This window comes from Vipera ursinii (assembly GCF_947247035.1).
Source record: "Vipera ursinii genome assembly, chromosome: 1".
NCBI lineage: Eukaryota > Metazoa > Chordata > Lepidosauria > Squamata > Viperidae > Vipera > Vipera ursinii.
In genome coordinates this window covers 189603678-189630076 of record NC_139512.1, presented here as the reverse complement: position 1 = coordinate 189630076, position 26399 = coordinate 189603678, and the positions used below count along the sequence as shown (strand labels likewise).

General features: G+C 40.8%; 1 protein-coding gene across 4 annotated transcripts in view; it reads left to right on the top strand.

Moving 5' to 3' along the window:
* The window catches only part of PCNT (pericentrin), a 112235-nt gene that overhangs the window by 47737 nt on the left and 38099 nt on the right, over positions 1-26399 (top strand). For all 4 annotated transcript variants that reach the window (XR_014492080.1, XR_014492081.1, XM_083359160.1 and 1 more), the window contains exons 22-30: positions 3827-4054; positions 7859-8026; positions 10363-10515; positions 11789-11956; positions 12634-13605; positions 14078-14599; positions 17536-17638; positions 18660-18820; positions 19444-19635. Coding sequence is in view for 2 of the 4 variants with exons in the window: in XM_083359160.1 (XP_083215286.1) it covers positions 3827-4054; positions 7859-8026; positions 10363-10515; positions 11789-11956; positions 12634-13605; positions 14078-14599; positions 17536-17638; positions 18660-18820; positions 19444-19635 (2667 nt within the window). In the remaining 2 variants the exon portion in view is untranslated. The remainder of the gene's footprint in view (positions 1-3826; positions 4055-7858; positions 8027-10362; positions 10516-11788; positions 11957-12633; positions 13606-14077; positions 14600-17535; positions 17639-18659; positions 18821-19443; positions 19636-26399) is intronic.

Sequence of the window (26399 nt, the reverse complement as noted above, 5' to 3'; positions counted from 1 at the left end):
GTGGGAAGTTAACAGCGTTCCGTGCGCCTTTGGCGTCTAGTCATGCCGGCCACATGACCACGGAGACGTCCTTGGACAAGCGCTGGCTCTTCGGCTATGAAACGGAGATGAGCACCGGCCCCTAGAGTCGGAAACGACTAGCACGCATGTGCGGGGGAACCTTTACCTTTACCTTTATCCAACAAAATGTTTCAATGTGGTGAAAAGCAAAGTTTTATATTTAGGCAGGAAAAATCAAAGGTACAAGTACAGATTGGGCTAGACCCGGCTTAAAAACAATTAACTGTGAGAGGGACCTTGGAGTCCTAGTGGACAATCACTTGACTATGAGCCAGCAGTGTGCAGCAGTAACCAAAAAAGCTAATACAATCCTGGGTTGTATAAATAGAGGCATAGGATCAAGACCTTGCAAAGTATTATTACTGCTTTATAAAACCCTAGTAAGACCACACCTGGAATACCATATCACAAAAAAGATGTTGAGACTTTGGAAAAAAATCAGAGAAGAGCAACTAAGATGATCAAAGGCCTGGAGACTAAAACATATGAAGAACGGCTGCGGGACTTGGGTTTGGCTAGTCTAAAAAAAATAGAGGAGACATGATAGCAGTGTTCCAGTATCTGAGGGGCTGCCACAAGGCAGAGGGGGCCAGGTTGTTCACCAAAGTACCAGAGGGAAGGACAAGAAACAATGGTTGGGAACTGATCAAAGAGAAAAGCAACCTGGAATTAAGTAGAAACTTCCTGACAGTGAGGACAATCAACCAGTGGAATAGTTTAGTCCCAGAAACCATGGGCGCTCCATTACTGTAGATTTTTAAGAAGAGACTAAACATTCACCTGTCTGAGATGGTATAAGTCAGTGGTGGCAAACCTATGGCATGCATGCCAGAGATGGCACTCAGAGCTCTCTCTGTGGGCTTATGTGGCGTCGCCCCAGCCCCACGTCTCACCGCAGCCCCCTCCTCACCAACAGTCTCCCCCACCTTGGAGGAGAGTCGCTCCTGGACATGGCCTTCATGGAGCAGTGCAGCCAAGGACATGGCAGCCAGGCAGCAGGGACAGGACTCCGCCCTCACACCCCATCGTGTGTAGATGATGCTGAGGGGCGCAAGAGGAGGGCGTGGCTGCCATGGTACTGCAGGGCCACTTGGGCGGTCTGCTGTGGAGGCGGTAAGTGGCCCTGCAGGTGGGGGTGGGGGTTTTGGGGCAATCAGTGTCTAAAAGGTTTGCCATCACTGGTATAGGTTCTGCTGCTTGAGCAGGGGGCTGAACTAGAAGACTTCCATGGTCCCTTCCAGCTCTATTCTATTTTAAGTGAGGGAAGTGAGAAAAATTTAAAAAAGAAAGAAAAAGCAATAACTTCTGACTTTTTTTGGTGCAGTAAGATATGGTACATAATAAAGTTCTAGAATGAACTTTTTAGTTATATCAAATAGTAACTACTAGCCATTAAACATTCAAAAGTTAAATATGCATATTAATTATTTATAATTAGGCATACTATTTTATCTCAGCGTTTCCCCCTTATTCATTTCTGATGCAAGGCAGGACTGCATAAGACCTATATAAGACCTATAACTGCATAAGACCTATAACTGTAAACTTGAATGCATTTGGGTCAATGTAAAAGGGGGGAAAATGACATTGCCATAGGTGTATACTATAGGCCGTCCAACCAAGCAGAGGAAATAGATGAACTTTTTGCTAGTCAGCTAACTAAGGTATGTAAGAAGCGCATCACAATAGTAATGGGGGACTTTAATTACTTTAATATCAACTGGGAGACAAACTCTGCACCAAGTGGAAGATCAAACAGACTCCTGACAAACCTAGCAGACAACTTTCTCTCCCAAAAAGTAGAGAAGGGAACTAGGGGATTAGCCATATTGGATTTAATTCTCACAAACAGAGATGAAATTATAGAAAATGTTGAAGCCACAGGAACCTTGTGGGGAAGTGATCATGCAATATTGGAATTCAACATTCTGGAAGCACAAGCAATAGAACACGGCCAAACTAGAGTCTTGGACTTTAAAAGAGCTAATTTCAATAAACTTAGAGAGACCATTGGAAAGAGGGGCACATAACTAAGTCAGAATATCAGCAAATAGCCCATGCCTGCAAAGATGAAGTGAGGAAAGCTAAAGCTCAAAATGAACTAAGGCTTGCGACCAAAGTCAAAAATAACAAAAAATGCTTCTTTCAACATATAAAAAACAAGAAAAAAGTTAAGGAAATGATTGGTTTATTAGTGGGGGAAAGTGGCAAGAAGGTCACAAGCAATAGGGAGAAAGCAGAACTATTTAACTCGTTTTTTGCATCTGTCTTTACACAAAGGAAAAAACAGTCCAACCTACCAAAACCAGTGCCATAAAAACAGAATAGAAACGCAAGTTAAGATAGGCAAAAAAATGGTAAGTGAACACCTGTCCAGCGTAGACGAGTTCAAATCACCAGGACCAGACGGATTACACCCCAAAGTTCTCAAGGAACTGAGACATGATCTCAGAACCACTGAACTATATTTTTCAAAGATCCTGGAGCACTGGGGAACTAAATTTGCAGACGACACCAAGCTGGCAGGAATAGCCAATACTCCAGAAGACAGCCTTAAAATACAGGAGGATCTGGACAGACTCGAACACTGGGCACTATCTAACAAAATGAAATTCAATGGTGAAAAAAGTAAGGTTCTACATTTAGGCAGGAAAAATCAAATGCACAGGTATAGTATAGGTGGTACCTTGCTCAATAGTAGTAACTGTGAGAGGGATCTCAGAGTCCTAGTAGACAATCACTTCAGTATGAGCCAGCAGTGTGCTGCAGCTGCCAAAAAAGCCAACACAGTGCTAGGCTGCATTAACAGGGATAGAATCAAGATCAAGTGAAGTACTAATACCACTTTACAATGCTTTGGTAAGGCCACACCTGGAATACTGCATCCAGTTTTGGTCACCACGATGTAAAAAAGATGTCGAGACTCTAGAAAGGGTACAGAGAAGAGCAACAAAGATGATTGGGGGACTGGAGGCTAAAACATATAGGGAACGGTTGCTGGAATTGGGTATGTGTAGTTTAATGAAGAGAAGAGTGAGGGGTGACATGATAGCAGTGTTCCAATATCTCAGGGGCTGCCACAAAGAAGAGGGACTCAAGCTATTCTCCAAAGCACCTGAAAGCAGGACAAGAAGCAACGGATGGAAACTAGTCAAGGAGAGAAGCAACCTAGAACTAAGGAGAAACTTCCTGACACAACAATTAACCAGCGGAACAACCTGCCTCCAGAAATGGTGAATGCTCCAACACTGGAAGTTTTCAAGAAGAGACTGGACAGCCATTTGTCTGAAATGGTATAGGGTTTCCTGCCTGAGCAGGGGGTTGGACTAGATGACCTTCAAGGTCCCTTCATTATTATTATTATTATTATTATTATTATTATTATTATTATTATTATTATTATTATTATTATTATTATTATTATTATTACTTAGCATTTTATGGCAGTATCATTAAAACTAGAATATGCTGAATATATACATTGTCTACATTACTGAATGAAGTATAGTGTAGTGAGATTTGTCTATCACACATGCAGTTAGTTACCTTTTTTTCTTCCTTGTAATCTCTTTGGATCTTCAGACAACCTCCAGTTGCCTTGAAGCAAAATATCTTTAGCAGGTGCTAACTGAATATAAGCCTTCAGGTCTTTAGTACTGCCAAGGAGTAACTTTTGATTTGAAACATTAGATTAATCAAAGTAAAAATATTACAATATGGTGATTATTTTCTTATCTTTTGTGTTTCTTTTTTGTCTGTTTTATAGGTAGAATCTCTCCACAATGAAATAAGAGAGAGAGTGGATGATTATAACAGGCTTTTTGCAGAAAAAGAGCAAATAGAGAAAGTGCTTACTGCTCGTAATGAAGAAATAGAAAAGCTGGAAGGACAGGTCAGGGAGTTGCAATGTCTGAATAAGGATGCGACAAAGAATGTTGATAGACTCATGCAGGAACTGGAAAAAATGAAAAAGAAGGAAATTGAACTAAAAGAAGTAAGCTTAATTTTCTAATTTTACATTTTTTTAAGAAGGGATTTAGAATTTATACAGGACAGCTAATAATTGAAATTGTGTGTGTTTTTCAAATATACAGACTTCTCAATGGAGATGGGAAAATGCAAATGAGTAGTAAAAAAAATGGAGCTACTCACCTATTTTGGCTCAGTCTTCTAACACGGGTATGCATTTGGCAGGCATTGTGAGGAGCAGGAAGAGGTCTGAAAGCTCAAGACTGATTGAAATATAATCAGGGAATATCTGTTTATTTTGAATAAAAGGTGAAGGAGTACTTTCAGATTTTATTCTACTAAGCATTGCCGGCTAAGGGGGCAGTGCTTATCTCCGTTTCAAGGCCATTGAGCCAGCATTGTCCAAAGACACTTCCGCAGTCAGGTAGCCAGCACGACGTCATGGAGCACTTTTACTTTCCCACTGAAGTGGTTCCTATGTATCTCGCATTTGCATGTTTTTGAAGTGCTAGGTTGGCAAGAACTGGGGCATGGACAGGAGCTCGCCCTGTCACATGGTGTTTTGATCTCGAAACTGGGCTGCTGGCTTTCCAGCCTACGAGCCCAACATCTTAACACTAAGCCACCATACTGCCCTTATTTTGAATAGGTTTTTGTTTATTAATCTTACCTCAGTATTATTGGTAACTTTCTTGATAGAGTGTAAGCATATATTCTCATCAAGGTTACCCAAAGTATGACAATCATCCCAGCTCCTCAGGTAAAGCAAACTAGGTACCTATTGTATATTGGACAGATGCTTGAAGTGGACAATCACTTTAGTAACAATGGCCAAAGCATCATTTCATTTTATGTAGGAGAAAGCAATGGCAAAACATTTCTTTATTTGACCAAGAAAACCACTTGGCTAGACAGTATAAAGTGATTGCTAATATAATGCCAGACGTTAGTTCTCTCAGGTCAGATGCACTCAGCCTGGAATTGAGAAAATGCTGTGGATCTAAGAGCAACAATGAAGTGGTTAGATTAAAGCATTCAGGATATCCAGTTGCTGAAGTTTGTATTCAGAAAAAGAAAACTGGATAAGGAAGATTTTGGTTCCTGGACACTTTTGAATTTATTTTGTAGATTTTTGGCTGCTAATCACAAAAATAACATGTAATTTTACCTGTTGCTTAATGTTCTATAGAAATCTTATGTTTTTACAGAATGGCAATGTACACCTTCAGTACTTGTTGGCTATGCTGCAAACATGAAAGAAGCATAGAGAACATGGAACTGTTGTTGAAGCACATCCAGTACAACCCGTACAACTGGAATATCTATGGAGATCCAAAAGTAGTGGCTCTGCTGCTTGAAATGCATCTTGTATATGCCAAATACTGTTGTTACATGTGCAAATGAAAAAGCATTGCAAGAGAGTCGCATTACATTAAAAAGAAATGGCCTCTCTGAAAGAATTTGGTTCCAGGACAGAAAAATATGACAGATGAACCACTTGTTGACCCAACACAGATATTTTTGCCTCCGCTTTACATAAAACTCAGGCTGATGAAAAAATTTGTTTCTAGGAAAACTGATGCCAAGATTTAAGGAGGCATTTTTAGTGGTCCACAGATTAGATAAGTTATCAGTGTCAAGCAGTTCAATGATCTTTTAGTGAGGCTAGAGAAAATTGCCTGGAAATCATTCGGGGTATTGTTGAGAACAGAGCACCAAAGTACATTCAGCTGGTTGACAAACTTCTTATAGCACATATGACCATGAAGTTCAACATGTCACTAAGATTCAATTTCTGTATTCACACTTGGACTTCTCTCCCCAATAGCTAGGTGCAGTCAGTGACAACCATGGTGAAGATTTTCATTAGGATATTGCCATAATGGTAAAATAATATCAGGGCAACTGGAATCTATTAATGCTGGCTGGCTGACTATTGTTAGACACTGCAGTGAGGAGCATCGGGCACTTGAGTACAATCAAAATCAGCAGTTAACAGTTCTGGCCCTGTTGAACTCCTGCAAGCAACATGAAGTTTAATATGAAGATTCTCTAAGTTTATACTCAATGACTGATGTAGAAGAAAAGGAGGTCGATGAGTTTTAAGGTCAAATTCAAACTGAAAATGAACACAACATGTAAGCAAGATGAGCTGCATATAGTTGGAGACTGGAATGCCAAAGAGGGAGATATTGACAAAGATGTAGTTGGACTACGCAGCCTACGAAACAAAAATGAAACAAAAGAATTATTTACCAACTTGGTCATCACATTGCAAGATGACCAAGGCATGAGGGACTGAGTGCAGGGACCCATGATCCAGGAAAGGGCATAACTAGCATGCCACACAAAATTGTACAAAGGCTCTCCTTAGCCACAACTGCCAACTGCTCTTCAAGCAGGAGTTGTGAGTTTAGGAAACCTCCCAAGTTGTGCACAGGGTCTGTCTGGTGCAGTGCAACCTCATCCAGAACTAAAGATGATCCATGGAACTATGGCCACAAGTCTTATCAGAGTTCAACCAAAGTCTGTTGTCCCCCATCCAGATCCTATAGCCTCCAAGTACTGCAACAGCAGCATGTGGATTACCTGCGATGAAGATATAAAATAGTACGGTGAAGAAAATTGATGATGCCTCATCCCATGGTGGCAGATGATGTGTTCCAGCAGCTACTGTAGATGTTAAAGAGGAGCGGAGAAAGTACCAAGCCCTGCATATGCCGCAAAGGAGTAGCCATGGACTGGACCTCTCACTCTCTTATCAACACTGATTAGGACCAGTCTTGGGAGAAAACAGCCAAACCAATGCAAGACTGCACCACTCAGATTCTGCAGCCATAGCAAAAGGATACTATGGCCAGCAGTACTGAAGACTGCTGAGACTTCAGGGAGAGCAAGAATATATGCACTATTCCAATCCTGTTTTTATGAGATCATCAAATCATAACAAGTGCGATCAGTACTGTTCCTGTCCCGGAACCAGGTCTGGAATCCGTGTGGATTTTAAGAACATTAGTAAAGGTAAAGGTTCCCCCGCACATGTGTGCTAGTCGTTTCCAACTCTAGGGGCCGGTGCTCATCTCCGTTTCAAAGCCGAAGAGCCAGCGCTTGTCCGAGGACATCTCTGTGGTCATGTGGCCAGCATGACTAGACGCCAAAGGCGCACGGAACACTGTTACCTTCCCACCGTAGTGGTCCCTATTTTTCTACTTGCATTTTTACATGCTTTCGAACTGCTAGGTTGGCAGAAGCTGGGACGAGTAACAGGCGCTCACTCTGTTACATGGCACTCGGGATTCGACCCGCCAAACTGCCGACCTTCTGATCAACAAGCTCAGCGTCCTAACCCACTGAGCCACCGCGTCCCTTTTAAGAACATTAAATATGTTCAAAGGATAGCAATGATAATCAAGGGAACAAGAAGCTAAGTCCAATGAGGAGAAAGTTTATTATGGATTTTTGTTATAGGATGTGAGATAGCAGTTTAATATTTCAAAAAAAGGACTTCACAGTGGGGGAAATTCTCTTTATTGGATGTACTCAAAAACAAGATGTAAAGAGTAGTTTGATTAGAATTTCTTTACTGAGAAGTGGGGAGTGGACTGGATTGCCTAAATAGCTTCTTCAATCATAGGGTTTTGTGATCTTGAATTATCTTCAGATTAGATAGTTAATACATATAAAGTCTTTTCAAGTGATGGTCACATAATTACTGACTTTCATGTCTAGAGCAGCGCTTGCGTCTTGCTTTGGGTGTTCCTAGAAAGCTAAAACAACAGGCTGTATGAAAAAGTATTTACTTACACAAGCATTTTTTGATGTTTTACAGGATAAAGAAACATTGCAGCAGCAACATAACAAAAATTTAATTCTGATTTCCACTTTGCAATCTAAACTAGATGAAGTTAGACATAGAGTACTTACTGACACTAATGTGGCTCATATGCTAAAGGAACAACTAAACATACAGGAAGAACTTATAACAAAAAAAAGAGAGGTAAATCAAACATAACTCAGTGGGAAAAATCTCGTGTTGATTCTTTGTGTAAAAAATATAATTAGCAGTGAAAAATCCTATTCCAAAAATATAATTTATAAATGTATAATGTCTTTTGTAAAAGTCCACAGTTCCTTTTTCCTTTTGTTTCCAGATGTTTGTACAGGTAGTGCTCATTTAAGGACCATTTTTTCAGCAAGTGTTTGAAGTTATGATATTGTTGAATGAGATTTATGACCATTTTGCAAAATTGCAGCCATTGCAGTAGTCCTGTGGTCATATGATTACAAATTGGGCACCTGGCAGCCAGCTGTTAATTATGATGGTCATAGTGTGTCCCACATTAACATGATCACCATTTGTAGCTTCACTGTTAGCTTCTGACGAGCAAAGTCAGTTGAGGTTGCAGATGGCAGTCATGTGACATCACATTTAAGAGTCATGTTGGATTTGCTTAGCAACCACAACTGGAACAATGAGAACTGCTGTCAAAAGTCAATGTAGTATGTGATGTCATGCTTTACTGACTGCACTGCTTAGTGACCTTGCTCCCTTTCCCAATTACAGATAATTCTTTAGTTATGACCATAATGGAGCCAATAATTTATTTTATATGTCATAATAGTCATAAATCAAGACAACCATATGGCCAACTTGATTTGGTGACATTGTTTGCAGCAGTTGAAAAGTTTCCTGGCAAAAAAACATGATAAATTGTGTTCATATAATTGTGGGATGCTCCAAATGGCCATAAATGTGGGCCAGTTGCCAAGCACTTAAGTACAATCACATGACTGCAGAGGGGGCAGCCATTGGAACTTTGAATCCAGATCATTACATTTGGGGGGGTTGGAGATTGTCATAATTTTGAATGGTTGCTAAGTCATGGGTTGTAAGTTGACTTGTTAACCAAGAACTACATTTTTCAAGGAAAATTTCTTGACTTGCCTTTAAGTGACAGCTACAGGATTTATTTTATTTCCCGCTACAAAGGACCTGCCTCCGTTTCTCTACCAAGAAAGCAGAACTCTTGAAACTGGCATCATTTCAAAAGGAACTTTTATTGGCAGGTACAGAAGGCAGGAAAGCTAGGCAGGATCTGAGGACTTCCTGCCGAATCAATAGGTTAAACCTGCAAAACAGTAACCCCACCCCAACTGTCCATCCGGTCAGTTCAAACAGGCTAATCCACAGGTGACATCGAGCTGTGGGAAAGCAACCGATAAGGCACGCCTCTCACGGTTATTAAGTCTTCTCCAGCTCCTCCCTGCGCTCATATAAGACAGATGACCCCGAGGCATTCTTTTCACACCCCATAAAGGATACATCAAAGCAGATGAGGTCTACGTGTACTACAAGCCCCTGGCTATCCCCCTCCCCCCATAGGAGAATGGCAGAACCTGAATAACCTAAACCCAGAGAATATGCATGATTAATAATTGAGGGTTCTGACATTTCAGGAAATATATTCCATTCTTACGATGGGACTCCTAGGAGCAAATATTTCCTTTTACTTTGAATTCTTTATCAGGGACTCTATCATCCATATACATTGAGTGTCAGGTGTGCAGAGAATGTTCAGAATCTTCTAAAGCTTACAGATTTCTTGGAAATATCTGATTCAATATAGGGGCAGAGGTTAGAATAATTCTTCACCTACAGCTATTTCTTCCTATTCTTTTAGAATAGACTTCATCTATACCTTTTCCCATTGATAAGCCTGATGGTCAGAGTGAAAATCTATGGAATTTCCGATGCTTTAATCCTTTTTCCTTGTAATGGCCCTTGCAACTTACAAGGATCATCTCTGCCTCCTGAAAGGTCCCAATTTAGTTTCTCTCCATCATGGGCAGATGGAACATTTGATTCTATCTTCCCTCAGATACAAGGAGCATTTAGTCTTATTTCGTTCTCAGAAAAATCTCCATGGTTAAATGGAGTATGCAGAGAACATTTCCATACTTGCACAAAATGGCATTTATTTAATTTCTACAGCCCATAAAAAGAATTAAGTCTCTTTTTAGCATTTTCCAAACTCCCTCTCCCTTTTCTAATCTGAAAAAAAGGAAGAGAAGCCAGGAGATTCCTTGGTGATTGCTTGTAAACAATGAAGCTAGCACATTCACCAATGTTTGTAAGAGAGTTTATAGCTCAGGTTTGCAAATTGGGTATCATTTTTTTCTTTTGATAGATGTTTAAGGGTTAAGAGTCTCTAACTGAAATATATAAAATTATATAAATAAATAATTTGAACTTTTACAAAGATATGTCGATAGGATGATTGAAGACAGTAATACTGTTTAATTGTTTAATTCCGTAATTTCATTTTGCTTCAGATTGCTGATTTATTAGAACAACTTGAACAATTTAAAGAGAATTTAATGAAGAAAAATGAAGAAATCTTACAGTTGAAATCAAAATTAGAAGTGGGAAAAAATGCTAACATCAACAAACTAATCCAATTGAAAGAAGAAAATGCACATCTGAAAGTATGCCTGCAATTTAATTTTAGGGAAAAATCATTTCTTTAGAGATTGTGTTCCCTATAAACTACATATTATTACCTTAATTAAGGAAAAAGCATATAATGTGTTTGTGGAAGAATTTGCTACAGCAATGCCACAAAACATCAATTAAAACTAGGCCTACAGATTATGTGCACACCCTTTATTTTAAATAAGTAACAATAAGCATGAGTAAAATTGGAGAAACATTGCACTAGGAGAGGATGGTATGCAAGTCCTAACTCTAATTCTAGTGTCTCTGTTCACAATTGAACTTCTTTAGGAAAACATTGAAGTCAGTCTTACAAATATGTTTGTATTCATATGGTTTTCAGAAAGGAATGAAGAGCTATTTTTTCCATTTACATTTGCTGAAATACTAACTGGTGTTTTGATAGATTTCCCATCTAATTTCTAGAAAAAAATAAGTTTTTGTTATAGACTGAAATTAGTGTAGTAATTTACCAGCTGCCTCCCTTTGAGTTAGAAATTGGTTTTGTTGGAAATAGACATAAAAATACAAATAGAGCAGATTAACAAAGATTGGTCCAGTTGCCATGAGTCAACTTTCGGACACCTTTGGCCTGGACAATTGAGTCCTCATTGACATAAAAATAGAGCAAGGAACCTAAAATCATAAATATAAATTAAATTATGAGGCACTGAAGACTGTAAATTTTAACTGGATTATCTTTATATGCTAGCTGATGTTTACATTGTATACAGCACACATCAAAATATATTTTGCTTTTAAAGTGCAAGGCTTATAGGTGTCTTCTGATTGGAAGTATAAGTTTCCCCCATTTAGAAGCTGTTTTCAGCTTGATGTCAATCCTGTTTGCAGCTTGATGTCTGAGCTTAGATACTACTAATGCTAAGAGAAAGAATCTTGCAAACACAATTTGTCTCCTAGAAAATAGGAAAATACAACAGCTTTGCACTTCTGAGCGGAATCATGTAATAATGCAAACATATTTTGTTAAACTTTACCCATCTGCAAGCCAAAAGCTGTTTTAATCAAGGCTATGCTATCTCATAATATTCCTAATAGCAGAGGCAGTAGCAGTAATTTGTTCTAAATCTATCATAAGAGAGAAGTAGCTGATTTGTTATATGTAAACTAAAAATATATTAATGTACTATATTTTCCACAAAGCGGGACATATTTGGAGTGTCAGCATGCTGCTTTATTTTTGTCAAAAGTAAAGAAATAGGTTGTTATAGATTGATCTGTCTAATGCAGAACTCCTTCTGTTAGGAAAACATTGAAAAATTGGCCATACAGTGTCAAAATCCAGGTGAAAATGAGCTGGTTATTCTGCAGTTTCTCAAATCCTTGCTTGAAGAAAAAAATCAAGAAACTGATCACCTGAATGAACAAATTGAGAGACTGGAACAACAAATAGAGAATAGCAAGGAAAATGAGGTAAGAAAATATCACTTTTTAAATTTGCCTGCTAATGAATCCATTGATATATATTAAATTAGATTTTATTTATTGACCTAAATGTGACAAATGCAGGTATTCGACTTACGATCATAATTGAGCCCCAAATTTATGTTGGTAAGTGAGACATTTGTTAAGTGAATTTTGCTCTATGAACTTTCTTGCCACAATTTTTAAGTGAATCACTGTAGTTGTTAATAACGTGGTTGTTAAGTGAATCTGGCTTTCCTATTGACTTTGCTGGTCAGAAGGCGATCACATGACCCCAGGACACTGCAATCAACATCAGTAAGGGTTAGTTGCCAAGTGTCTGAATTTTGATCATGTGACCATGGTGATCCTGCACTGGTCATAAGTGTGAAAATTAGTCATAAGTCAGTATTTTTCAATGCCGTTGTAACTTTGAACAATCACTAAATGAACCATTGTAAGTCGAGACTACCTATAATGGTTTGCTTCAGTCATCATTTCTTGTCAACCCATAATCACATTTTGATTTGAATTCTTACTTAGTTTCTACTTTCCAATATTAAAGTCATTAAAAAGAGCTCTCCTCATAGATCACATAAAATATAAATATGTTTATAATATATGTTATATGTTTAAAAATGCAAAAGAGAAATGTCAGAACTAATGCGTAGTACATAATATTTCAGGTTCTGGAAAAGCAAATGCTTGAAACTGAAATCATGAAATCAACTATAGAAGAACTTCGTAGTGAGAAGGAGGATTTGTTAAGAAATAAAGCAGAAGAAATTGAAGAGCTTCGTGAAGTAATTAAGAAGCTTCAGAAGGAATCAGGAGCTCTTATACCTGTCTGTCATGAAGCTGAAAATGCGCAAGGCAATCCAAATCATTTTTCTTTGGAAGAACAAAAAGAGAATCTTGATAATCAGAATGAACTTCAGAGACAACTAGAAATGTCTTTGATGGATAAAGAAACTTTGCAGCAGCTGCTTAATGAAAAAGAATCTCAGTTTAAAATGGAATTTAAAATCTTAGAACAAAATCTTGAAAACGTTCAAGAATTTTGTAAGCAGCAATGTTCTGAACTAACATCTTTACAGTTGTTATACAAAGAACTGCAAGAAGAACACATGCTTCTGAAGGAGTATGTAATGCAAAAGGAAGATGAAATGAAAGAGATGAATTCTTGTAGTCAGGATCTTAAAATTAACCTAAGAGAGAGAGAAATGAAACTGTTAGAGACAGAACTACAACTCCAAATATTGTCAGAGCAGAAAGTAGAGAAAGCAGCTAAAGTTCAGCATATGACTGAAAATATTGTGAAACTAGAAAATGAACTTAATATTATGACACAAACACTGCACAATAACGAGACCACTTATCAAAGAAAGATAAGTGAACTTCAGGTTACTGTGGCAGAACTGAAATCTGAAATTGAGAAAAATGTGGAAGAACTGGAATTAATAAGGTCTGAAAAAGATCTGTTTCACTCACAGCTGAAGAACCCCATGGAAAAAGACCAAGACAATTACCAGAAAAAAGTTACATGTCCTAAGACCCTTGATGTTGCCTTTTTTCCTTCTGAAGAAAAAGAGAAAGGGGGAGAAGAAAGAGATTTAAGTAACATGCTTTCAGCATCTGCTGAATTTTCTTTTCCACTGGTATGTATTAATGCCAAATTACTGCTAAATCTTAAAATAGGAGAATCAGAGGTTAAGAAAAACATAGTTAAGAGAAACTCAAATTATCAATCGTTTTTCATTAAGCAGAATGTGCCCATTACCAGTAGCTTGTCAAGACTTATATTGCTATGATGCTTCTCTACAGAATTACTCTCTAAATTATCAAAAGAATGGGTCAGTATATCTGCATAAAATTATATATGTCATTATTGGGGAAAATACCACAACTTTAGAAAATTTCAAACAAGTTCACTTTGAAGTATCACCAAATGCTAGATGACCAGGAAAAATAAACTTGTCTGAATTCATACTGAGAAATGTAGTTGTGCTTCATTTCTTTTATAGAAACAAGATGTTTGCACAAAGTGCCCTATTTTTCTGTTTTATCTCAACTAATGTTTGGAAGTATTCAATTTACAGCCATTTTCTAAAGATTTGCATTATTTTGCAGGAAGAAGATAGTGTAACTGATCTGCAGATCTCAAGCAGAAATCCAAATATTCACAATAAACAACCCCAAGACATCCCTTTCGTTCAGAGAAAGCAAACAGATCCTAATGAAGTACAGCAAAATCTGAACCTTCTTTTTAAAAAAATGTGGCAATCGAATCAGGATTCTCAAAACTCACAAATCTCTCAAACAATACCTGATTGTTTTCAAAATATAATCATGAATAAAACTTTGTGGGATTCTCCTGAGAATATGAGAAAAGAGAACCAAAGTTTAGAGTTTCAAGCAAGTCTTTCCCTAACACCCTTCTCAGAAGTTGATATGCATAGCATAGCCTTTGAGAGCCTATGCTCAGAGAACTCAGTCATCCAGGGAGACACCCCTAGAGTTTTAGAAGGTCCAGTTCCTTACTCTAATGGCAATGAGGAAGCAGCAGTTGCCAATCTCCACTTCTTGTCTTCTGTGTTCTTAGAGCCCACCTCTTCTATTAACAAGTGCAATGGCATACAAGAAGATGTATCAGTAAGTGACTAATTATTTCCACATTCACATTGTTTTGTTGCTGAGTCATGTATCTTCAGTTCCCATGGAGACTAAATGAGTTATGAATAGTAAGTACTCTGTCATAGTCCTTTTTGTATCATTTCACCATGAACTCTTGTCAGGAAAGCAAAGGTAATTCTGAGATAATACTGCCGTGGCCTTTCAGTAATTAATTATATGTAAGCGACTCCTTGAAAGTAAAAATAATTACTTTAGGAAGTAATAAACACAATTGCAGGATCTAAACTAGTAAAAAAGCTATTATAACAGTTGAATGATGGATTATTCTACTCATCCATTAATTGTTCCAAACAAAATGTTACTGATTATCTTGTGCATGCTTTGAAAGTGATTGGGAAGAAATGCTTCACTTTTTTCATAAGTGCAGCATCTCTACACATTAAACTAGACTTTCCTTTTTAGGCTTCTGTACAAGCCTAAAAGAATGCCAGTCTGCTTTTAAAAAATTAATTCAATGGATTCTTAAAGTAACTGCACTTATTTCTGGTTGACATGAAAACCTAAAACAAGAGGGCTTAATTTTATGATTTGAGAGATTCTATAAAATCAGGCAAGATCCAAAATATTTCTGAATAATGTTTGATTATATTGCTTATGTTGAACCATGTAAGCTATAAAAGCAAATTCGTATAGATTAAGCCAAAAGTTTAACTACTCCAGTACCTTGTTTCCACGTGGGAAACTTTTAAAGGATTTCTCATGGAAGCCACATCATTAGTGCATTGGTTATTGGATGTAAAAGGTGATCAAAATGAAAAATTAATGATGGGAACAATTTAAGAGAGAGAGCCTTAAATCTACTTATGTCCTGAGGTTCACAAGAACAGGCAAAGGCATCTAATGAGTCATACTTTAGCAGGTGAATTCTCCTCAAGGCAAGGTGAAGTGATATATAGTAGATGGAATCCAATGAAAGATGCTTAGTCGAGGCCTAGCAGGCATGGTTTGAATGAAGCAGATAAAATCTACTAGATCAGTCAGTATAATTTATTTGGGATGCTTAAGTCTTTTCTAATATAATAGAAGTTTCTTGCTTTAACAGAGAATTAAAACCATGTGAAGCTTTATGTAAGGTATGAAGAACTGTGGTATAATCTGACCCATACCAAAGAATCTGATTTCCCTGAAAAGAGTGCTGAGTTTTACAATTCAGATTTCTGTATGCTTGAAGAGATGTTGCATCTACCCGAGAGTCATCCTCTTAAGAAGAAAATTCTTCTCTTATTGGGAGTCTCTAAAAGAAAAATATTGAATTTCTCAGCCTATCTCTGCAAATTTGGATAGCCAGCACTTGAGACAACTATAAGAATAAAAAGTTAATAATTCAAGGAAATTAAGAATAAACAAAATATCTTGAGAAAATAGAAACTAGTTTTCCTGTCCTCTTGCTCTTGTATAATTTCCTCTCAAGCTGCTCAATTCTAATGAGGAAGTGGAATTGACAAAGGACCAGGCACTCTGTTCCCGTCATATCACATGATGATCTGCACTCAGATAGCCATGTGTTTTGTCTTACAACATTTTGTGGAAGGTCTTTTTATTTATATGGCATGCTCCCTTTACACTGAAGGAAAATTATTATTAATTATTATTAATTATTTTTGCAAGAAGCATGTGTGTTTTGTGAAGCCCGTTAATGTATTACTGATAGGAATTGTGGCGGGAGTAGCAGTTCTGTGCACAGTGAAGCTAGAGCTCTTACCTGAGGAGGGTTCTGAAGAGACCACTCACTTTTCTCATGTTCCAGGGCTTACTATTCAGTTGAATATTTTCCCCGTCTAAATGGATTTTTTCCTAACAGGAGTAAAAGTGGATTCTTGCAGTATTGAGTCTGCTGCTTCCAATGCTCAGCATGGAATTGAAGTATTTATTGGTGTATTTAAAAAAAGACCTCCCTTCAGCAGAACTTCTCATGAGAACAAGAGTTTCTGTAGAAACCTAAGTTTTCCTCAAGTTGGGGTGCAAATATATCATTTAGTCACTGATAAGAGGATCAGTATTTCAGGGTTCCTTTGGGTACAATATAATATGACTTGTATGTAAAATATGTAGAATATTGCTTCAGAATATTCAGCAGTGGGGACTCATTTAATTCTTGAGCGCTTTTGTGCTTTGAAAAGATTCAACCTTTGCTGAAGGGTTGTACATATCTTGAATGTAGACGTTCACACATGTTTTCCTAGATTCAGTCCTGAACTTATATGGCCAATTTTTAGCAAGGACTAGCCATGTGTTTGCACAGCTAATACAATGTTAAATGTCTGTTTGGTCACATTAACACATAGCCTATAAAATGCTTAAAACATTATAGTGTACTATGAAAAAATGTTCAGAAATTAATGTTTCATATTGTTTCAGTCATATGGTTATGTGCAACTTGTGACTATAGTTACAGCAGTTTCCCTAGTCACTGGTCTATTTCAATGTTCACAATGTAGATTATGACTGATTTAGAGCTGTACAATTTGGGACCAGGCTTTCTGAAAGATAGGAAGATAATTTGGGGAGAATGTGGGAAAGGAACTTCTGGGGAGTTATTTTCAGAAATAGAAGTTCTCTGTTAAAAGAGTCCAGATGAATTTCATCTTTCCTAGTTTTTGCCCAGATATCCTAAGTCAAATATTTTAGGGCTTTTAAATGAACGTAGTTGCTGAAGCAACTTGTAACTGCTGGACTCTTTTTTTTAGCTATATTGGTAGTTGTGTTAATTTGGTTTTGATGTTAATTTATAATTTTTTGTTTAAAACAGCCCATTTAGATCTATTTTTAGAACAAAAGGAAGGAAACAGCATAAACGTGACTTATTAATTAAATAAATAAAAGCAAGAATGGTTGTAGATCAATCTTTAACATACCTAGGAATTAATTTCATTTTTCTGTATGAAATCTGATAGGTAAACAACCCTGAAGACTTCTCTCTGATGCCACCTGAGTTACAAGATGGTCTGAAAGTAACAATGTCCAGACTTCAAAGTGCAAGCACTGAATATGGAAGCAGTGAGTCATGGATACTAAAATTAACTTTGGAGCATTTGATGACAATATTTTGGGCTAAAGCATGAGGAATAATTTATAGGAACAAAACCTTTAAATAAGATAGTTAAGATAGAAGTTTTTTTTTTCCATAATGAAAATATCCACAATGTCTAGTTAGCATGGCCAGTGACTTGGCTATATGGGAGATGAAATAAAGTGTATCTAGAGAGCAGCAGTTTAGAAAGTCATTTGAATAGAATTTAAATACAAAAAGCTAACAGCTAAAAGCAGTAGAAAATCTCGTTACCATTTGTTGCACTTGGCCCTCAGAGACATTTTGCTTTTGGTTGCACTGTATGCCTTATTATGTTAATTATTATCTTAACAAGTTGCATCAAAAATACAAAATGCAAAAAAACCATAAAAGTAATTTTAAAAACAGAGAGAGGAAGGAAGGAAGGAATCCATTGATAGATATCCCATATCCATGAAATGTTAAATAATATTTAAATGTTTCTAAATAAAAGAATAACTGCTAATATATTATTGTAAAATATTATGAAATCTTTGCCAAACGTATTGCATTATTTTTTGATTAGTAGATAAAATTGTTTTTTCAAAAACAGATAATTTGCTTATCACTTGATAGAGAATTAATGCTATTTTTCCAGTTTTTTCAAAATAATTCTGTTAGCAACACTCCAGGCCTGGCATAGCTATAATTCCTCATGATCAGATTCCTAAGTTTAAGGGCCTAATTTAACACAATATTATTATCTTTAACATTAAAGGATTTCTCCATAAATCTACTGCTATAAGTGAAAGTGAACAAAGTGCCAGCAAATAGCCTGATGTTTTTCTGAAAGTCCAAGTCATTCCAAGTGCAATTAGCTTTCCCTTTTATAAAGGAGGGTGAGTTAAACCTTTATAAAGGAGATAAACATGGCTAGTTACGCAATTTAAATGAAATTCAGATGGTTAGACAACTGCAGATTCATTTGCAGCTCTGTTTCAATATCATATTTAATACTCTATTTTTCAGATACTAGTTTAGATTTGATACTTCAGCTTAATCAGGTAGAGCCAGAAAATAAGGTATGCCAAAACAGCAATGTCATGGCTCCTCTGCAGAGTTTTGGAATGACTCCAGATGTCACTGCACCAACAGTAAAAGAAACAGAAATGTTGTCACAACAATTGAAGGTAATATCTCGCAAATAAATGGGTGATCTACTATCTATATGGAATAGCAATATTTTAAATAAGGTATTTATTGATTTCAATAGAAGATAGGATTTTAAGAAAAGTTGCCTGCAATCAGTGCAGGTTCGCATCCCACCAGGCTCAAGGTTGACTCAGCCTTCCATCCTTCTGAGGTAGGTAAAATGAGGACCCAGATTGTTGGGGGCAATAAGCTGACTTTGTAATAATGCCGCTTGGGGGGTGTATGAAAGCCCTAATAAGCAGGCATATACATAGAATGAAGGCTACTGCTAAGCTTGTAAGCCGCCCTGAGTCTTCGGAGAAGGGCGAGATATAAATGGAATAAAAATAAAAATAAATAAAAAAATACTCTGTCTTCTTTTTAGTAATTTTCTTACATATAAATTGTTGCTGGAGTTTAAATTCGTACTTTCTCCATCACAAAAGCCTGGACATGAAAATTAATAATAATAATAATTAAAAATCTCCTTCAAGGGCAGAGCATGTAGAAATCTTAATTTACAAATTTCAACATAGCAGAAAGTCAAACTTTCAGATGGTAAATGCCTTGTTAAGTGTTGACTTTCTCTTCTCATTAAGTAACATACTTCATTCCTTTTCAGAATGTGCTGAAGATGGTATATGACGAGAGTTACAAAATACTTGTTCTATCAGAAAAATCTCTACCTCTTGATGATGGTGATAAGATTCAACAAGCTCCATTGGTGGAAGGTTGGCAAAGAGAGAGACTAATCTTGGTTGATATAATACAATCACTGAAGAATTATCTCAAACAATCTAATAAAGAAAACAAGGTACATGGATAATATAATATTTTTGTTTACAGTTAGTCACTAATTATTAATGTGTATAATATGTAATTAATTATTACATACAAAAAAGCATGAAAATTACAGTTGCCAGGGTTTTTTTGTAAAAGTTTTATGGGGTTTTTTTCCCCATACATTCAATAATAATTTTTCAACAAAGGTGCTGAGTTTACATTCGCTAATACATATTTAATTCCTAATCCTTTATTCTTTCCTCTAGCCATTGATAAAATAAGTCCCAAGTTTGATAATATTAGATTTCTTCTTTTTCTTTCAGTCTCATAGTCAGTCTATCCATCTCTGCATTCTAGTATTTTTTAATTATTTGTTCATTTGATGGTATTCCTTCATTTTTCCAGTATTGTGCAAATATAGTTCTTGCCGCTTTTGTAACATGCAAAATCAAATATATGCCTTGTTTGTTAGTCTTTTCTGGCATTATACCTAATAAAAATAAGTTCAGGTTTAAAATCTACATGTTCTCCCAACATCTTTTCTAGCCAGGCATGTATCTTTTTCCAATAACTCTTACTTTGTCACATGTCCACCAAACATGATAAGTGCCTGACTTATGTTTACATTTCCAACATCTATCTAACATATTTTTGAACATTTTTGCTAGTCTTGCTGGTGGCAAGTGCCATCTATAAAACATTTTATATACTTTTCCTTTGTAGGAAGTTTACATTGTCAGTTTGTAGTTTCTTTCCCATAAATTTTGCCATTTTTCTAATTCCACAATGTATTCAAATCTTAACGTTGTTTCTTTAACTTGTTCACTTTCCATTTTCAAAGTTAATAGAAAATTATACATTTTCTTAATTAGTTTCTCATCAGAAGTTAACAATGTCTTATCAAACACAGTTTGTTCCTCATAAAATCCATAGTTTAACATCTTTATCATATCTAGCTTGCATTTGTAAATGTGCCCATCATGATAAATTGATACCCTGATTTTCCATTTCTTGTTTAATTTTAAATTCCCTTCAGAGTTTAGAATATCTCTATATGTCCAGATTTTTTCAAAGTTCACTAAATTTGGGTGTACAAATTTTTCCATTGTTGATAACCACCCTGGAATTTTCAAATATATTTTACATTTAATTTTCCCCATGTTGTTAATGTATTTCTTATATAGTGATTTTGGAAATATTTATGAACTTTATTTTTCCCATACCATAAAAAAGCATGCTACCCCAATTGTAAATCATGCCCCTCCAGATATAACAGCCTTTTATTTCTGAGAGTTATCCATTCTTTTACCCATGTTAATGCAGATGCTTGATAATATAGAACTCGCTCTGGTAAACCAAGATCTCCATTTTCCTTGGCATCTTGTAACATTTTCGTCTTAATTCTAGCTTTCTTTCCTTGCCAAATAAATTTCAAGATTAATAAATTTAAGTCTTCAAAGAATTTTTTCTCAAGTTTTATAAGTATTGTTTGGAATAAGAATAAGATTTTCTGTAGTATGTTCATTTTCACTGTAGCAATTATTCCTAATAGTAACAATTGCAAGTTTTTCCATTTTTCCAAACCCAGTCTTATTTGATTAAATAGTTTTGTATACCGTATATACTTGAGTATAAGCCGAATTTTCCAACCCACCTTTTGGGCTGAAAAATTCCACTTCGGCTTATACTCCAGTCAACAAAAAAACTTACCGAGGACTTGTGCGCGGCCGAGGCTTTGGTGCTTCCGGGATCGCGCGCACCTCTCCCAAGCCACCGCCGTCCGAGACCTGCCGAGGTTTGGGGAGGTGCGCGCGCACCTCCCCAAACGTCGGCAGGTCTCCGTTCCTCCTGCCGACGTTTGGGGAGGTTTGGGCGCCTCCCCAAACCTCCCCAGGTCTCCGTTCCTCCGCGCAGACCTGCCGACGTTTGGGGAGGTTTGGGCGCCTCCCCAAACCTCCCCAAACGTCGGCAGGTCTCCGTTCCTCCTGCCGACGTTTGGGGAGGTTTGGGCGCCTCCCCAAACCTCCCCAGGTCTCCGTTCCTCCGCGCAGACCTGCCGACGTTTGGGGAGGTTTGGGCGCCTCCCCAAACCTCCCCAAACGTCGGCAGGTCTCCGTTCCTCCTGCCGACGTTTGGGGAGGTTTGGGCGCCTCCCCAAACCTCCCCAAACGTCGGCAGGTCTCCGTTCCTCCTGCCGACGTTTGGGGAGGTTTGGGCGCCTCCCCAAACCTCCCCAGGTCTCCGTTCCTCCGCGCAGACCTGCTGACGTTTGGGGAGGTTTGGGCGCCTCCCCAAACCTCCCCAAACGTCGGCAGGTCTCCGTTCCTCCTGCCGACGTTTGGGGAGGTTTGGGCGCCTCCCCAAACCTCCCCAGGTCTCCGTTCCTCCACGCAGACCTGCCGACGTTTGGGGAGGTTTGGGCACCTCCCCAAACGTCGGCAGGTCTCCGTTCCTCCTGCCGACGTTTGGGGAGGTTTGGGGAGGCGCCCAAACCTCCCCAAACATCGGCAGGTCTGCGCGGAGGAACGGAGACCTGGGGAGGTTTGGGGAGGCGCCCAAACCTCCCCAAACGTCGGCAGGAGGAACGGAGACCTGCCGACGTTTGGGGAGGCGCCCAAACCTCCCCAAACGTCGGCAGGTCTGCGCGGAGGAACGGAGACCTGGGGAGGTTTGGGGAGGCGCCCAAACCTCCCCAAACGTCGGCAGGAGGAACGGAGACCTGCCGACGTTTGGGGAGGTTTGGGGAGGCGCCCAAACCTCCCCAAACGTCGGCAGGTCTGCGCGGAGGAACGGAGACCTGGGGAGGTTTGGTGAGGCGCCCAAACCTCCCCAAACGTTGGCAGGAGGAACGGAGACCTGGGGAGGTTTGGTGAGGCGCCCAAACCTCCCCAAACGTCGGCAGGTCTGCGCGGAGGAACGGAGACCTGCCGACGTTTGGGGAGGTTTGGGGAGGCGCCCAAACCTCCCCAAACGTCGGCAGGTCTCCGTTCCTCCGTGCCCTGCCTGCCTGCTTCTTTCCGCAGCGGAAAGAAGCAGGCAGGCAGGGCGCGGAGGTCCGGAGACCTGCCGACGTTTGGGGAGGTGCGCGCGCACCTCCCCAAACCTCCCCAAACTTCGGCAGGTCTCCGGACGGCGGCGGCTTGGGAGAGGTGCGCGCGATCCTGGAAGCACCGAAGCCTCGGCCGCGCGCAAGTCCTCGGTAAGCTCCGGGCGGTCACTTGCTTCGCGTCTCCTGAGGGAAGGGGGGGGCGACTGGAGCGGGTGTGTTTCCTCGCCTGCTGGGCGCCGCGATTTGCCCGGGGAACGCGCGGGCCCCGAATGGCAGCGTGGAGCGAGGAAGCGGACAGCCAGGGCTTCCCCGAGAGCCGCGGCCACACAGGGTATTCCTGTGTATTCAGGCTTGCAAAATGGCGGATCGAGCCTCTGCTGGCGGCAGAGGCTTGCAGAACGGCGGATCGGCTTATACTCGAGTCAATAACTTTTTCCAGTTTTTGGGGGTGAAATTGGGGTCTCGGCTTATACTCGAGTCGGCTTATACTCAAGTATATACGGTAATTATCTTCTTTTATCATTGAACATCTTGCTGTTAAATATATTCCCAAATATTTGACCTTTTTAACTATTTGCAATTCTGTTTTTTCCAACTTTTTTTTTCTTATCTGTAAGATTTTTAACTATTACTTTGGTTTTTTTCTCTTATTTTCAGTCCATTTCTCCATATTGTTCTATCTTTCCCAGTAGTTTAGGAATCATCTCCAAAGGTTCTTCTAAAACAAATACCGAATCATCAGGAAATGCTTGTAATTTATATGTTTCATCTTTTATTTCTAGTCCTTTAATTTCTATATCTTGCCTAATATTTCTATTTAGAACTTCCAAGGTGAAAATAAATAACAATGGAGATAATGGACATCATTGCCTTGTGCCTTTTCTTATCTCAAAGTTCTCTGTATAGTCTCCATTCACAATCACTTTCGCTGTTTGTTTATTGTATATTATTTTATCATGTTTATAAAGTTCTGTTCAAAGTACATTATTTTTAATTGCTGAATCATAAATTGCCAAGAAACATTATCAAATGCCTTTTGGGCATCTAGAAATATTAGTGCTAGTTGTTTCCCTGGATGTAATTCATAATATTCCCATACATCCATTATCACTCTTAAATTATTTTTAATTTGTCTCTTTGGTAAGAAACCATTTTGGTCTGAATGTATAAATTCAGTTAAGAATCTTTTCAGTCTCTGCCATTATTGAAGTAAAAATTTTATAATCTACATTTAGTAACAATATCGGTCTATAATTTTTTATCTGTGGCAAATCTGAATCTTCTTTTGGTATTAAGGTACCGTATATACTTGAGTATAAGCCGACTCGAGTATAAGCCGAGACCCCCAATTTCACCCCCAAAAACTGGAAAAAGTTATTGACTCGAGTATAAGCCGATCCGCCGTTCTGCAAGCCTCTGCCGCCAGCAGAGGCTCGATCCGCCATTTTGCAAGCCTGAATACACAGGAATACCCTGTGTAGCCGCGGCTCGTCGGCAGGTCTCCGTTCCTCCTGCCGACCTTTGGGGAGGTTTGGGCGCCTCCCCAAACCTCCCCAAACCTCGGCAGGTCTCCGTTCCTCCTGCCGACCTTTGGGGAGGTTTGGGCGCCTCCCCAAACCTCCCCAGGTCTCCGTTCCTCCGCGCAGACCTGCCGACGTTTGGGAAGGTTTGGGCGCCTCCCCAAACCTCCCCAGGTCCCCGTTCCTGTTTGGGGAGGTTTGGGCGCCTCCCCAAACCTCGGCAGGTCTCCGTTCCTCCGCGCAGACCCGCCGACGTTTGGGAAGGTTTGGGCGCCTCCCCAAACCTCCCCAGGTCTCCGTTCCTGTTTGGGGAGGTTTGGGCGCCTCCCCAAACCTCCCCAAACCTCGGCAGGTCTCCGTTCCTGTTTGGGGAGGTTTGGGCGCCTCCCCAAACCTCCCCAAACCTCGGCAGGTCTCCGTTCCTCCGCGCAGACCTGCCGACCTTTGGGGAGGTTTGGGCGCCTCCCCAAACGTCCCCAAACCTCGGCAGGTCTCCGTTCCTCCGCGCAGACCTGCCGACCTTTGGGGAGGTTTGGGCGCCTCCCCAAACGTCCCCAAACCTCGGCAGGTCTCCGTTCCTGTTTGGGGAGCTTTGGGCGCCTCCCCAAACCTCCCCAAACCTCGGCAGGTCTCCGTTCCTCCGCGCAGACCTGCCGACCTTTGGGGAGGTTTGGGCGCCTCCCCAAACCTCCCCAAACCTCGGCAGGTCTCCGTTCCTGTTTGGGGAGGTTTGGGCGCCTCCCCAAACCTCCCCAAACCTCGGCAGGTCTCCGTTCCTCCGCGCAGACCTGCCGACCTTTGGGGAGGTTTGGGCGCCTCCCCAAACGTCCCCAAACCTCGGCAGGTCTCCGTTCCTGTTTGGGGAGGTTTGGGCGCCTCCCCAAACGTCCCCAAACCTCGGCAGGTCTCCGTTCCTCCGCGCAGACCTGCCGACCTTTGGGGAGGTTTGGGCGCCTCCCCAAACGTCCCCAAACCTCGGCAGGTCTCCGTTCCTGTTTGGGGAGGTTTGGGCGCCTCCCCAAACCTCCCCAAACCTCGGCAGGTCTCCGTTCCTGTTTGGGGAGGTTTGGGCGCCTCCCCAAACCTCCCCAAACCTCGGCAGGTCTCCGTTCCTCCGCGCAGACCTGCCGACCTTTGGGGAGGTTTGGGCGCCTCCCCAAACGTCCCCAAACCTCGGCAGGTCTCCGTTCCTCCGCGCAGACCTGCCGACCTTTGGGGAGGTTTGGGCGCCTCCCCAAACGTCCCCAAACCTCGGCAGGTCTCCGTTCCTGTTTGGGGAGGTTTGGGCGCCTCCCCAAACGTCCCCAAACCTCGGCAGGTCTCCGTTCCTCCGCGCAGACCTGCCGACCTTTGGGGAGGTTTGGGCGCCTCCCCAAACGTCCCCAAACCTCGGCAGGTCTCCGTTCCTGTTTGGGGAGGTTTGGGCGCCTCCCCAAACGTCCCCAAACCTCGGCAGGTCTCCGTTCCTCCGCGCAGACCTGCCGACCTTTGGGGAGGTTTGGGCGCCACCCCAAACGTCCCCAAACCTCGGCAGGTCTCCGTTCCTGTTTGGGGAGGTTTGGGCGCCTCCCCAAACCTCCCCAAACCTCGGCAGGTCTCCGTTCCTCCGCGCAGATCTGCCGACCTTTGGGGAGGTTTGGGCGCCTCCCCAAACGTCCCCAAACCTCGGCAGGTCTCCGTTCCTGTTTGGGGAGGTTTGGGCGCCTCCCCAAACGTCCCCAAACCTCGGCAGGTCTCCGTTCCTCCGCGCAGACCTGCCGACCTTTGGGGAGGTTTGGGCGCCACCCCACACGTCCCCAAACCTCGGCAGGTCTCCGTTCCTGTTTGGGGAGGTTTGGGCGCCTCCCCAAACCTCCCCAAACCTCGGCAGGTCTCCGTTCCTCCGCGCAGACCTGCCGACCTTTGGGGAGGTTTGGGCGCCTCCCCAAACCTCCCCAAACCTCGGCAGGTCTCCGTTCTTCCTGCCGCCCTTTGGGGAGGTTTGGGCGCCTCCCCAAACCTCCCCAAACCTCGGCAGGTCTGCGCGGAGGAACGGAGACCTGCCGAGGTTTGGGGAGGTTTGGGGAGGCGCCCAAACTTCCCCAAAGGTCGGCAGGTCTGCGCGGAGGAACGGAGACCTGCCGAGGTTTGGGGACGTTTGGGGAGGCGCCCAAACCTCCCCAAACAGGAACGGAGACCTGCCGAGGTTTGGGGACGTTTGGGGAGGCGCCCAAACCTCCCCAAAGG